The following is a 15,709-nucleotide window of genomic DNA, read 5'->3' as shown; positions in this document are numbered from 1 at the left end:
TGGTCGTTTGGTCAACAGCCATCTCAGCCAACTCACCCATATACAGGAGCACTCGTTTGGCTTAACGTTCCCATCTTCTCTATGAGACAGCCACCGGCTGACATGTCAGCTGGCGGCTTATCTCAAAGAGAACAGTACAATCAGTCCGAAATCGGACATGCTTGATTGACATCTCCGACATCTCCCCTCATAATCAGCTGGCTGGCAACCCCATACACAAAAAAAGCACATTCAGTCAACAATTAGTCTAATGTGTATGGGGACCTTTAGTCCCTCCAGATAACCAGGCTTTATGTCCATGGATACAGTGTAAAGGCTCACTTACCTAGCACTGATAACCTGTCACTTCCCAAGTTCATAACAGATCATCATCTTATTGACAGACAAACTATCATGTGTTCATTGGTTAACTGCTTTCAGAATACATGACAACTTCAACTTTTTAAGACATGTATCTGATAAACATTTCATGGCTGAGCAGATATGCAGGGTATAAGGGATACTAGCAGCCTGAGTTCCGAAACAAATACGTTCCGGAAGCTAGAAAAGTGTGCTCTACATAATAAAAACTAACTCAAATTGTCTATTCACTTTCAGCCTTTTTACACGATAAACAGCAAAGTTGTCATAGTGAATAAATTAGTAAATGGCATTACAGAAAACCAAAATAAAATTTAGAAGATTACAGAGATGTGCACCAATTCAAAAGGTGAATTGCCCAGGGCAGATTGTGTGGAAATCTCTCTGTATGCCTTATCACCTTCAGCTGATCCTGTCAAAATCTCTGCCTCAAGAACATTTCTATTCAATGATGTTACAACTAATCGTGTACCATTGCAGAGTCCTCGTTTTGTATTCAAATTTCTCAACAACATAATAATGTTGCCCACCTTAAGTCTAAGGCAATGACTTGGCATGCCTGATGGGGTTAATCTATTTAAAAATTCAATAGGAAAATGTTCCCTTTCATCGTCGTCATCTACAACAACAGAGTCATCGCTCCAACGTGAGCTGATGTTTTTCTTGGACTCACCTCAACATTAAGCTCTTTATGTAGTAAGATATTTGGATCATGCGTAGCAAACAGTGGATAAAAATATTGATTAGACAATCAGAAAGAGTTTTCCCTTGTATTCTCCTGCAGGGGTCCTGGAATTACATATAATGGGGCTAAGACTAAAACCTGCAATCTGTGAACATATCTACAAGAGTCAGGAAGTTTTAGTCAACCATATGGCTTGGCTACATGGTAGGGAATCCAAAGACACCCCGTACGCAGACTGATATGCTCCACACCTGGCTTGACATACATAAGTTGGGTCTTTGGCCTCTTCCTCAGCCGATTATTCTTCTGGAATAACCTGAAACACCACTGCGACATATTAAACCACCAGTTTAAATTCCTCGCCTATATTCTCCCTTCAAAACACATGGGTCTCATATCAAGAAGTAAAAATACTTCCTTATTAGCCACCTGGTAAAAGAAAAAATATGAATCCAACTGATATTCTACCCTAACCCCTATGTATCTATTGCACCCTAACCAGCCTGTAGTACTAGTCATGCAGTGATACTCTAATAACAGCAAAATAAATTAACCAATTTTCAACCAGTAGGCCAGATTTTTTCACTGTTTATTTTTCTATATTACAGTATTCTAATAGAAGGAAATTCCAGAATACAAAAAAATAAGTTGCTTAAACAAATTACTAAGCTAATGATAAGGCAGGACACACACGTGAGACCTCATTCAGATGTCTGTGAATTATCTTTCTGTTCTATTGGTGTTTTTCAGGGATATAAGACATACCTATTATAATATATGGAGTTGTTCACATGTCCATATTTTTTTGCAGACCATGTGATATGTCTGTTTTTAATCTAAATCATGAATCAAAATTGCCCAAACAAGTCTGTAAATACGTCCAATCTGTGTTTTAACATTGCAATGGGTAGAAGATTTGCAATTTCTTCTATTTATTTTAATCAAATTAGAAAACTACTGACGAAACATCGATGGTAACATTTGAAAACTGTTCCATTTTTTTTGCGAACCCAAAAATTCACTGATGTCTGAATGAGGCCTAAAATTTCTATCAACAGCTCTCTCTCACAAATTCCCTTATATACAACTAACTATTGAGCCCATTCTATGCCCGGGTGGCGAGCATTTTTATTGGTATATGGTCTCCCATGCTGGTATGTGCTGCCCCCCTCCTGGTATTTGAGCTGCCCCCATCCTGTCCCCACCATCCTATCCTGGTATGCATGGCACCCCTCATCCCCATCCTGGTATGCATGGCACCCCTAATCCCTATCCTGTAATGCATGGCACCCTTCACCCCCAATCCTGGAATGCATGGCACCCCTCACCCCCAATCCTGGTATTGTTTGGCACCCCTCGCCCCCAATCCTGGTATGCATGGCACCCCTCAACCCCAATCCTGGAAGGCATGGCACTCTTCATCCCCAATCCTGGTATGCATGGCACCCCTCATCCCCAATCCTGGTATGGATGGTACTCCTCATCCCTATCCTGGTATGCATGGTACCCCATCCCTCATCCCTATCCTGGTATGTATGGTATCCCTCATCCTGGTATGCATGGGCCCCTCACCCCCATCCTGGTATGCATGCACCCCTCACCCCCATCCTGGTATGCATGGCACTCCTCATCCCTATCCTGGTATGCATGGCCGCTCATCCGAATCCTGGTATGCATGGCTTCCTCATCCCCAATCCTGGTATGCATTTCACCCCTCATCCCCTATCCCGGTGTGCATGGCAACCCTCATCCCTAATCCTGGTATGCATGGCACCCCTCATCCCCAATCCTGGTATGCATGGCTCCCTCATCCCCAATCCTGGTATGCATGGCTTCCTCATCCCCAATCCTGGTATGCATGGCACCCCTCATCCCCAATACTGGTATGCATGGCACCCCTCATCCCCAATCCTGGTATGTATGGCTCCCTCATCCCCAATCCTGGTATGCATGGCTCCCTCATCCCCAATCCTGGTGTGCATGGCTCCCTCATCCCCAATCCTGGTATGCATGGCACCCCTCATTCCCAATCCTGGTATGCATGGCACCCCTCATCCCCAATCCTGGTATGCATGGCTCCCTCATCCCCAATCCTGGTATGCATGGCTCCCTCATCCCCAATCCTGGTATACATGGTACCCCTCATCCCCAATCCTGGTATGCATGGCACCCCTTATCCCCAATCCTGGTATGCATGGCACCCCTCATCCCCAATCCTGGTATGCATGGCACCCCTCATCCCCAATCCTGGTATGCATGGCTCCCTCATCCCCAATCCTGGTATGCATGGCTCCCTCATCCTCAATCCTGGTATACATGGTACCCCTCATCCCCAATCCTGGTATGCATGGCATGCCTCATCCCCAATCCTGGCATGCATGGCTCCCTCATCTCCAATCCTGGTATGCATGGCAACCCTCATCCCCAATCCTGGTATGCATGGCTCCCTCATCTCCAATCCTGGTATGCACGGCAACCCTCATCCCCAATCCTGGTATGCATGTGTCCGTCATCCCCAATCCTGGTATGCATGGCTCCCTCACCCCCATCCTGGTATGCATGGCACTCCTCATCCCTTTTCTGGTATGCATGGCACTCCTCATCCCTATCCTGGTATGCATGGGCCCCTCATTGCCAATCCTGGTATACATGGTACCCCTCATCCCTATCCTGGTATGTATGGTACCCCTCATCCTGGTATGCATGGCACCCCATCCCTCATCCTGGTATGCATGATACTCCTCATCCCTACTCTGGTACCCCTCATCCTGGTATGCATGGCACCCCTCATCCCAATTCTGGTATGTATGGCCTCCTCATCCCAGAAACCTGGTATGCATGGCACCCAATCCCTCATTCTAGTATGCATGGCACCCGTCATCCTTATCTTGGTATGCATGGTACCCCTCATCCCCATTCTCGTATGCATGGTATCCCTCATTCTGGTATGCATGACACCCCATCCCTCATCCTGGTATGCATGGTACCCCGTATTCCTATCCTGGTATGTATGGTACCCCTCATCCCTATTCTGGTATGCATGGCACCCCACACCCCCCAATGCTGGTATGCATGGTCCCCTCACCCCCCAATCCTGGTATGCATGGTCCCCTCACACCCCAATCCTGGTAAGCATGGTCCCCTCACCCCCCAATCCTGGTATGCATGGTCCCCTCATCCCCCAATAATGGTATGTGTGGTACCCCTCATCCTGGTATGCATGGTCCCCTCACCCCCCCAATCCTGGTATGTGTGGTACCCCTCACCCCCCAATCCTCGTATGCATGGTCCCCTCACCCCGCAATCCTGGTATGCATGGTCTCCTCACCCCCCAATCCTGGTATGCATGGTCCCCTCACCCCCCAATCCTGGTATGTGTGGTACCCCTCATCCTGGTATGCATGATGCACTCACCCCACAATCCTGGTATGCATGGCTCCCTCATCTCCAATCCTGGTATGCATGGCAACCCTCATCCCCAATCCTGGTATGCATGTGTCCGTCATCCCCAATCCTGGTATGCATGGCTCCCTCACCCCCATCCTGGTATGCATGGCACTCCTCATCCCTTTTCTGGTATGCATGGCACTCCTCATCCCTATCCTGGTATGCATGGGCCCCTCATTGCCAATCCTGGTATACATGGTACCCCTCATCCCTATCCTGGTATGTATGGTACCCCTCATCCTGGTATGCATGGCACCCCATCCCTCATCCTGGTATGCATGATACTCCTCATCCCTACTCTGGTACGTATGGTACCCCTCATCCTGGTATGCATGGCACCCCTCATCCCAATTCTGGTATGTATGGCCTCCTCATCCCAGAAACCTGGTATGCATGGCACCCAATCCCTCATTCTAGTATGCATGGCACCCGTCATCCTTATCTTGGTATGCATGGTACCCCTCATCCCCATTCTCGTATGCATGGTATCCCTCATTCTGGTATGCATGGCACCCCATCCCTCATCCTGGTATGCATGGTACCCCGTATTCCTATCCTGGTATGTATGGTACCCCTCATCCCTATTCTGGTATGCATGGCACCCCACACCCCCCAATGCTGGTATGCATGGTCCCCTCACCCCCCAATCCTGGTATGCATGGTCCCCTCACACCCCAATCCTGGTAAGCATGGTCCCCTCACCCCCCAATCCTGGTATGCATGGTCCCCTCATCCCCCAATAATGGTATGTGTGGTACCCCTCATCCTGGTATGCATGGTCCCCTCACCCCCCCAATCCTGGTATGTGTGGTACCCCTCACCCCCCAATCCTCGTATGCATGGTCCCCTCACCCCGCAATCCTGGTATGCATGGTCTCCTCACCCCCCAATCCTGATATGCATGGTCCCCTCACCCCCCAATCCTGGTATGTGTGGTACCCCTCATCCTGGTATGCATGATGCACTCACCCCACAATCCTGGTATGCATGGTCCCCTCACCCCCCAATCCTGGTATGCATGGTCCCCTCACCCCACAATCCTGGTATATGTGGTATCCCTCATCCTGGTATGCATGATCCCCTCACCCCACAATCCTGGTATGCATGATCCCCTCACCCCCCAATCCTGATATGCATGGTCCCCTCACCCCACAATCTTGGTATGCTTGGTACCCCTCATCCCCCCAATCCTGGTATGTGTGGCCCCCTCACCCTCCAATCCTGGTATGTGTGGCCCCCTCACCCCCTAATCCTGATATGTGTGGCACCCCTCATCCCTTTCACGCTGTACACACATACAAAAAAATAAACACTTATACTCACCTTTCTTTCCTGTGCTCCAGCGCTGCTGCGTCCTGTTCTGCTGGAGGCCGGGGGAGGAGTGTGGCGCCGGAGTACACGCGTGCCCATACCGCGCTGTCCAGCGGCATTTTGCTGAAGACACACTGCAAATGTGTCTTCAGTAAAATGGCGCCGGATAGCGCTATGCGCATGCGCCGATTCCGACGCCTTCACTCCGCCACCCAGTCTCTGGCCAGAAGAGAGGCGCCACGGCAACGCTCCCCCCGGTCAGGTAAGTATGTACGTATGGCGCCGGAGATCACTGTATGCGTTCAGTGTCTACGCATACCGCGATCTCCGGCGCCATACACTCCTCTTACCTGTAACAGCTCCATGCTTTCTTCTGTCTGGAGCCAGACTGCGCGTTGCACATGCGCAGTCTATAGAGGCTTCAGACAGAGCGACGCTTGGCCGGTTATATTATAGATCATGGTATGTATGGTACCCCTCATAACCCAATCCTGGTATGTATGGTACCCCTCATCCCCCAATCCTGGTATGCGTGGCCCCTCATCCCTCATTCCTGTTATGCATGGTCCACTCATTCCCAATCCTGGTATGCATGGTCCACTCATCCCCAATCCTGGTATACATGGTACCTCTCATCCCTATCCTGGTATGTATGGTACTCCTCATCCTGGTATGCATGGCACCCCATCCCTCATCCTGGTATGCATGGCACCCCTCATCCCAATTCTGGTATGTATGGCCTCCTCATCCCAGAAACCTGGTATGCATGCCACCCAATCCCTCATTCTAGTATGCATGGCACCCGTCATCCTTATCTTGGTATGCATGGTACCCCTCATCCCCATTCTCGTATGCATGGTATCCCTCATTCTGGTATGCATGGCACCCCATCCCTCATCCTGGTATGCATGGTACCCCGTATTCCTATCCTGGTATGTATGGTACCCCTCATCCCTATTCTGGTATGCATGGCACCCCTCACCCCCCAATCCTGGTATGCATGGTCCCCTCACACCCCAATCCTGGTAAGCATGGTCCCCTCACCCCCCAATCCTGGTATGCATGGTCCCCTCATCCCCCAATAATGGTATGTGTGGTACCCCTCATCCTGGTATGCATGGTCCCCTCACCCCCCCAATCCTGGTATGTGTGGTACCCCTCACCCCCCAATCCTCGTATGCATGGTCCCCTCACCCTGCAATCCTGGTATGCATGGTCTCCTCACCCCCCAATCCTGGTATGCATGGTCCCCTCACCCCCCAATCCTGGTATGTGTGGTACCCCTCATCCTGGTATGCATGATGCACTCACCCCACAATCCTGGTATGCATGGTCCCCTCACCCCACAATCCTGGTATGTGTGGTACCCCTCATCCTGGTATGCATGATCCCCTCACCCCACAATCCTGGTATGCATGGTCCCCTCACCCCCCAATCCTGGTATGCATGGTCCCCTCACCCCACAATCCTGGTATGTGTGGTACCCCTCATCCTGGTATGCATGGTCCCCTCACCCCACAATCTTGGTATGCTTGGTACCCCTCATCCCCCCAATCCTGGTATGTGTGGCCCCCTCACCCTCCAATCCTGGTATGTGTGGTCCCCTCACCCCCTAATCCTGATATGTGTGGCACCCCTCATCCCTTTCACGCTGTACACACATACAAAAAAATAAACACTTATACTCACCTTTCTTTCCTGTGCTCCAGCGCTGCTGCGTCCTGTTCTGCTGGAGGCCGGGGGAGGAGTGTGGTGCCGGAGTACACGCGTGCCCATACCGCGCTGTCCAGCGGCATTTTGCTGAAGACACACTGCAAATGTGTCTTCAGTAAAATGGCGCCGGATAGCGCTATGCGCATGCGCCGATTCCGACGCCTTCACTCTGCCACCCAGTCTCTGGCCAGAAGAGAGGCGCCACGGCAACGCTCCCCCCGGTCAGGTAAGTATGTACGTATGGCGCCGAAGATCACTGTATGCGTTCAGTGTCTACGCATACCGCGATCTCCGGCGCCATACACTCCTCTTACCTGTAACAGCTCCATGCTTTCTTCTGTCTGGAGCCAGACTGCGCGTTGCACATACGCAGTCTATAGAGGCTTCAGACAGAGGGACGCTTGGCCGGTTATATTATAGATCATGGTATGTATGGTACCCCTCATAACCCAATCCTGGTATGTATGGTACCCCTCATCCCCCAATCCTGGTAGGCGTGGCCCCTCATCCCTCATTCCTGTTATGCATGGTCCACTCATCCCCAATCCTGGTATGCATGGTCCCCCCACCCTCCAATACTGGTATGCATGGTCCCCTCATTCCCCCAATCCTGGTATGTATGGTACCACTCATCCCCCAATTCTAGTATGCATGGTAACCCTCATCCCCCAATCCTTTTATGTATGGTACCCCTGATCCCCCAATCCTGGTATGCGTGGCCCCTCATCCCTCAATCCTGGTATGCGTGGCCCCTCATCCCTCAATCCTGGTATGCATGGTCCACTCACCTCCAATCCTGGTATGTATGGTCCCCCAATCCTGGTATGCGTGGCCCCTCATCCCTCAATCCTGGTATGCGTGGCCCCTCATCCCTCAATCCTGGTATGCATGGTCCACTCACCTCCAATCCTGGTATGTATGGTCCCCCAATCCTGGTATGCGTGGCCCCTCATCCCTCAATCCTGGTATGCGTGGCCCCTCATCCCTCAATCCTGGTATGCAGGGTCCGCTCACCTCCAATCCTGGTATGTATGGTCCCCCAATCCTGGTATGCATGGTCCCCTCATCCCCCCAATCCTGGTATGTGTGACCCCCTCATCCCCCAATCCTGGTATGTATGGTACCCCTCATCCCCCAATCTCCGGCGCCATACACTCCTCTTACCTGTAACTGCTCCATGTGTTCTTCTGTCTGGAGCCAGACTACGCATCGCGCATGCTTAGTCTGTAGAGGCTTCAGACAGAGGGACGCTTGGCCGGTTATATTATAGATTGAGCATGTTTATGGCCATAAGAACAGGGGAATGAGCCATCAATAAACACCTTGGGCAACCAAATGGCTGGTGCTGTGGCCATTTAATTTTCTTCATTTCATTTCCATCTTATGCTGCAAATTTGACATTATTTATTATCTTTATCTTAGATCGACATTTTTGAAGGATCAATTCGGGGAATGGACATCATCAGGTGGATGGAGAGATATCTCAGTGATGTAAGTATAGTATATACCTCTTAACAATGGTGTTACTTTAAGTTTGCAGGCCCTAATGCAAAATCTCCAACAGTGACATTATTAGTCTTTTCATAATGGCTGATGGGATCTGTTGGACCACCCTAAGCTCCAGGGCCAGGTGTGACCATTACCCCTACACCCAGTATAGTTACACCCCTGCCTCTTAATTAATGAAGCAGTGGCCATTGCTGGAATACCTCTGTTAGAGTATGTAGGCATATAGCCAGCCCATCAACCAGCTACAGAGGAAATCATTAATATTTTCTCACTAATTGAATGCTATACATTATTGTTCAAAATATCTGTTTTGCGCTCCCTTGGCATGGCCAAATACCGTACACCTTTCTACATCTATTGCCATGGAGGGAATGGCTATTGTATGACATCTGAATGTGAATAGGCATGAATTCAATTATTTAGTGTTTTATATTAGTAATTTTTATAATTTAGTGTATCTAGTTTTGTTTCTAATTTAACATTAAATATTTTTCTGCAGATGCAGTTTAAGAAAAGACTGATTATAATAATAATAACAATAATAATAATAATAAACACTATTGAAATGTGTAGTATTTGGGGCTGTACAGCACACATTTGTTTCATTTTATCCAGAAGAGACATCATTTGTGTGTGCATTTTAGTGGAGCCTAACTTACATATATTTTGTCTAATTTTTGTAATTGAATAGACAAATGTGATGATCATCATAGCGATCAGCCCACAGTACAAAAAGGACGTTGAAATGGACTTGATTCACGTTAGTGATGATCACGGCTTACACACACGATACATTCACAGACTGGTGAGTAACAATCTCCTTCATATGTTCACAAACTACGGTAGTTTATCATTTTGTTAATCAGTTAATGCCGTGTTTCCTTGTGCAAAAATGCAGCTTTTTTCCACTGCATTATTTCTATAGATGCCAGCAGCTCTATTCAAAATACGTAATAGTGATCTGCTCTCATTATTGCATTTCTTATGTTTTTTTATGTTTTCCCCTTTTTGATGCATCTTGGAAGAAATACGGTAGGTGGTTTTTAAAGAGACCATAGAGTAAAAGTGCACAGTTCAAAGTTGTCTTTAACCCCTTTTAAGACCAGACAATTTTTCACAACTTCTTTTTATTTATCTGTCGATATAGCCATATAAGGGCTTGTTTTCAGCAGGATGAGTTGCAGTTTTGAATCATTTTTTGAGTTTTGAAATTTTTTTTATTTCCTGCACTGCTTCTATGAGCGCTTCATGTTTTGTTATTTCTAATCTGAGCACCGGAATCAGACAAAGTGACAAGAGTACGTCACTGGTGGAGGCTACCTTTCAATGATTTACAGGGTGTCCGAGTTGTGATATGCTTTCTAATAACAAGCAGAATATCGCAGCGCTTGTCAGCTGAAGAGCCGTCCTTCATAGCATTGGCAGGATCCGCGCAGAGGACAGTGAAGTTTGTGATCTGAGCTGCATAGCGTTCGAAACGTCTTGCTTTCTGTTTTTCCACCTCATTGTCCACCTGATGTGTTTTTAAGGATTTTCTCATAAAGAAACGTTTTATTTTTCATCCTGGACCTGGAACATTTTTTCCCTTTTTTTGTTCTTCATTACCTCATGTCCAGTCAGAACGTGGTTCCTGGCATAATGGATGTTTTTGCTGCAGTGTTGAGCTAGCTTTCTTCCTTTTTAAAATGGCATCCGTGATATAATTCAAACTGCAGTCCATTCTAGTAACATGTCAGTACGGGCTGCAGACTTACATACAGCTCTCTAGACGTGTGTCTCAACTGACAAGAGCTGTATGACATATAACTCAGTTAGCATCCGGGAGCACGACAGTAATGTGTGAAGAAATATGTTTTAAACTGATTGTGCTTGGTGTGGAGATCTTCAGCTTCGTCCTCTTTCCTCTTCCTCCTTATCCTCTACCTCCTCCTCCATCAGTCTGACAGCTTTTTAACAGTGCATGGAAACTGACTGCGCTCAACTGGAAATCAAGCCAACATTGATGAGGATTAAGCTGGGTATAACCCCTATTGTGCTCAGGGAGGAATAGATATGCTTGATCACACATCACACGTCTACTGAGGTATGTGTAATACAGCTCTTGTCAGTTGAGACACAGGTCTCGGGAGCTGTATGTCTTCAGCCTGCAGGCCCTACTGACACATGACTAGTGCGGGCTGCAGTTTGAATTACCATGTTATTTCATCATTTAAAAAATTCTTGAGATTTTGTATCTTGTCAAGCTGTTAAAAAAGCAGCTTTTTATCAGATATTTTTCATTCTGAAAAAGCTTTGTGACAAAAAATTACAGTTGAGCATTTTAGGAATATGGGTTACCTCAAAAACAGAGAGCGAAAATGAAAAGCTCCCTACATGTTTATACATTATTGCTTCTTCTCTTGAAAATATCTTCTAAATAACCAGATTGTACTGTTCACTTATCTCAATGCTTTTCCCAGATCTTCATATCTTTGAAGCAAGGGTTCAATGATCTTTGTTTACTCTTATGATCAAAGTCTGTACATTTAGGTTACGTTCCCATGATGGAGTTTTTGGTGATTTTTTTTACGCTGCGTATTTTCGAAAAAATGCAAGTAACTTATTTTACTTAATGGGTGCAGAAATGATGCGGAAAATCTGCAACATCAAAACTCACCAAAAGCTCATATTGGGAACGTACTGTAGCCTTACTAAACGCTGTATTTGTGTTACAAGCTTTATGTGATTTTTATGTTTCATTATAGATGCAAATGGAGTTCATAAAACAAGGAAGCATGAACTTCAGATTCATTCCTGTACTTTTCCCCAATGCAACAGAGGTCAGTTCAATATTAACATCAGCAAAACAACATTTGTTTTATGGTATGTTCACACGGGGCAGATATACTACAGATTTTCCACCTCAATTTGCAGGCAAAAAAACACGTTTTCCTTGGCACTAAGGTGGATAAGTTTTTACCAAATTTTATACTCACACAATGTGGAAAAATCTGTGAGAGTGTTGACTTGGGGTGCAGATGTTAAATCCATAGTATGACAATTTATGCTGCAGATTTTCACAACGTGTTCCATCTTTTTTTTAGGAACATGTGCCTAACTGGCTGAAAAACACACACATTTATCGATGGCCGTGTGATACGGGGAGATTATTCCTGCGTCTGCTACGAGAGGAGGAATATATTATTCCCCCAGTTGGTCAATTACCAATCCTGGAAGTTAGAAATATAAATGAACAACATCGCTCTTACTATTAGAAAAGTAAAAGCGCATCATCTTATGGAGAGGCTTGGCAAGGATCATCATAAAAAAAACAATCGGACATCATTGACATTCCAGAAAAGTCTTGAGATTAACATTTTATTTACACCATCAGATAAATTTACTTCTGCAGTCCGGAATCATATTGCACATTGTTTTGTGGTAAGCAAAAGTGTATGGGAATACATCAAGAAAATCAGAGATGTGAACATATCCGAAGAATAACAGTGACTCTGCATTTGACAGTCACTCCGAATATCCAAAATCCAAAGTCACCAAGCACACGTATGAATTATGGTTAAGTAGTGAGAGCTAAACTGAACATTTATATTTTCTTTACTACAATATTAGCTCAATCGAGATCATTTGGTTAACTTGTCCAGAGAATCTTTGTTAATGTCAATTTACTATGTTCTTTTTTAGCTATTATGCAAGAAAAATTCCAATTTTTATGTACATTCTATAAGCTGCAATAGTGGAGAAAAGCGAAGACATTGGGGCAGATTTACTATTAAAAATATGTGCGAATTGCTTGCACACATGATGATCGCCACATTTTGTGCCTTGCCCAACAGGAGGTGGCTTACAGTGCTGCTCACCATTATTGGCACCCCTTCATTTTTTTCATAGACTGTACAATATCTTCAAAAATAAATGGAAATGTACCAAAGTTATATCCTCAGGATTTTTTAATTAGTGGTCCAAAGTAATACAACAATAAAACATTGTTTTTCAACTTCCATGTTGCAATTTCAAAGAAGAAACAGAATAAACAGCATGTGCAGCAATAAATGCACCCCTAATTAATACTTGATTGCAAACCCTTTGGCATTGATGACAGCCTCCAAATGTTTCTTGTAGCCATCTATAAGCTTCTTGCACTTCTCAGGTGGAATTTTCTCCCACTCTTCCTTTGCAGTTTGTTCAAGCTCTTGAATGTTTGAAGGGTTCTTTTTCCCACTGGCAGATTTCATCTCACCCCAAAGATTTTCAGTGGGATTGGGGTCAGGACTCATTGCTGGCCATTTTAAAACAGTCCATTTTTTCTTTTTCAACCATTCCTGTGTACTTTTGGATGTGTGATTTGGGTCATTGTCTTGCTGGAGGACCCATGATCTTCGACTCAAACCAAGTTTTCTTACACTGGGTAGGATATTTCGCTCTAAAATCTCTTGATGATTCTCTGATTTCATGATTCCTGTGATACTTTCAAAGCCTCCAGTACCTGATGCAGCAAAGCAACCCCACAGCATTATGTATCCTCCACTATGCTTAACTGTTTGTAAGGTGTTCTTTTCCTTATAAGCTTCATTGCGCCGTCTGTAAACAAACTGTTGCTTTGCATTGCCAAAACGCCTTATTTTTGTTTCATCTGTCCACACAACATTTTCCCAGAAGGATTGTGGTTTGTCAAGGTACTCTTTGGCAAAGATCTCTCATTTCTTATTATGTCTTTTCTTCAGCAGTTGTTTCTTCCTTGGCCTTTGCAAAGCTCTGCTTGGTTTAGGGTGCGGCTTATGGTACTTGTTGAAACCATGACCCCAGACTGTTCCAAGTTCAGGTCTTTGGATGTTTGATGTGATGTTTTTTCCACCATTTGCACCAAACTTCGAAGACATCTCTTGTCAATTTTTCTATTCTCTTTCTCCCACGTCCAGGGAGGTTCTTGATGGTTCAAAGCTTGGCAAACTTCTTAATAACATTGCACACTGTTGAAACTGGGATACCAACCTCTCTGGAGATGGCCTTATAACCTTTGGAAGTCTTGTGCTTGCTAACAATAGCAGTTCTGATGTCCTCAGACAGCTCCTTTGTCTTTATCATTGTGACAAAGGAACATGACCTACTATGTGGCTTTTTAAAACACTGAAGTCATCATTCATTGGCTAATTCATGTCACATGGGCACCGACAATTAATCACAGGTGAATCTCTTTTGTGATTTACCACAGGCGAGTTAAAATGTGTTTCCATACTGAATTAATGTAAAGGGTGCCAATACCAGTGTCACAGCAAGCTTTAGGTTTTTCTATTTTTCCCTCCCATTGTTTTTTGTTTTAAATTATTGTTTATCATTTGCTCTTTTGTATTTAACACAAGTGCTTTATACAAAAAAACTGTTTCATTTGATTCATGTTTTTTCAGGAAATATTTCACATTATGCACTTAAACTTCATGGGTGCCAATAATGATGAGTAGGACTGTACTGGGGAAATTTTTCAGTATGAGACACTGGGATAAATTTAGGACATTAGTCTAATTCTAAGTTGTCTCCTATTAGGACAGTTTTAGAAAAACTACCCCATTATTTTACTCATTACTGCACCTGGTCATTGTTCACCAAAACCTTATGCTCTATGTTGTATCATAACTGACAAGTGAACACCAAAAAAATGGAAATTAGCTTATTTTAGAAATATATATTACAGTTTTTGGGGGACGTTGGGAGAAGGGAATTATGGAGTGTCAAAGACAGAGATTTCAGAACGCACCCTCTTATTAATTAGTTATTAGTTAGTAATGTCACATGTGGCCAAATACCATACAGCAAAAAAAAAAACACTTTATTGCAATCATTTAGAAAATGTGTTCTCCCTGCAAAAATAGATTAATGACCACATTTTTAAAGGCAATTATCAGTAAAATGTGGTTTTGCCATGTGGTAATGGGTCACACAATTCACTACCACAAGGTGTAAGTGGAGATAGACGGCAAATTCATGACTACAAGGGACATAAAGATGCATGAAAATTTAAGTAAAATAACTTTACAAAAATTTGGAAAAGAAGATCAACAAACTGATTATTTTTCTTGCCATAAACTTTATTTTTCGATTAATATCATAATGCAAATATACACAGACCTGGAAATCCAGCTTAAGGGCTCACTCACATGAGTGTATAACACAGCCGAGTGCTACCCAATGTTTTATGCACTCGGACCAATGTTATACTATGGATCAATGCAGAATTTTTTCTACAGACCAAATCTGTCTGTGGGAAAAAAAATAAATTGCAGCATGCTGCTAGTGGCTCCAAAGTTTGGATCACGTGCACCCATACAAGTCTATGGGTGTGTGTGAAACATTGGACTGCACTCAGATGTCATCCGAGTGCAGTCCGACATCCGGACAGAGACAATGGAGAAGATGGAGAAATTGAGAGCTCCATCTTCTCCAAACCTGTGATACGATTTTGTAATGCGAGAGAATTGGATCACACCAAGATGACACTTGGCTCAAACTCTGACAGAGTTTGTTTGAGCCAAGTGTCATTACCATAATTGAGCCGATCGTCTGACATGAGAGAACATACTCTTGCGTTACCCCAGCCTTAGGCTGCAGCTACATGGCGAATTTGGCAGCGGGCAAAGATCACTGTATACCACTTTTGTGACCCGTAATGGACTGCGACTGCGATAAGCAAGA

At 45.1% G+C, this 15,709-nt stretch overlaps 1 protein-coding gene across 1 annotated transcript in view; it reads left to right on the top strand.

Annotated features, from left to right (window-relative positions):
* Positions 1–14,851, top strand: part of TRAF3IP2 (TRAF3 interacting protein 2) — a 38,977-nt gene extending 24,126 nt beyond the window's left edge. Inside the window, exons 6-9 of the mRNA XM_073675865.1 lie at positions 8,939–9,007; positions 9,717–9,830; positions 11,770–11,844; positions 12,109–14,851. Of these exons, the coding sequence (XP_073531966.1) occupies positions 8,939–9,007; positions 9,717–9,830; positions 11,770–11,844; positions 12,109–12,279 (429 nt within the window). The 3' untranslated portion in view covers positions 12,280–14,851. The remainder of the gene's footprint in view (positions 1–8,938; positions 9,008–9,716; positions 9,831–11,769; positions 11,845–12,108) is intronic.
* The last annotated feature ends 858 nt before the right edge of the window (positions 14,852–15,709 follow it).

This window comes from Phyllobates terribilis, unplaced genomic scaffold (genome assembly GCF_046119375.1).
Source record: "Phyllobates terribilis strain yellow unplaced genomic scaffold, ASM4611937v1 Scaffold_3__8_contigs__length_932513732, whole genome shotgun sequence".
NCBI lineage: Eukaryota > Metazoa > Chordata > Amphibia > Anura > Dendrobatidae > Phyllobates > Phyllobates terribilis.
The sequence above is the reverse complement of the archived record's forward strand: the minus strand, read 5'-3'. Positions and strand labels throughout refer to the sequence as shown.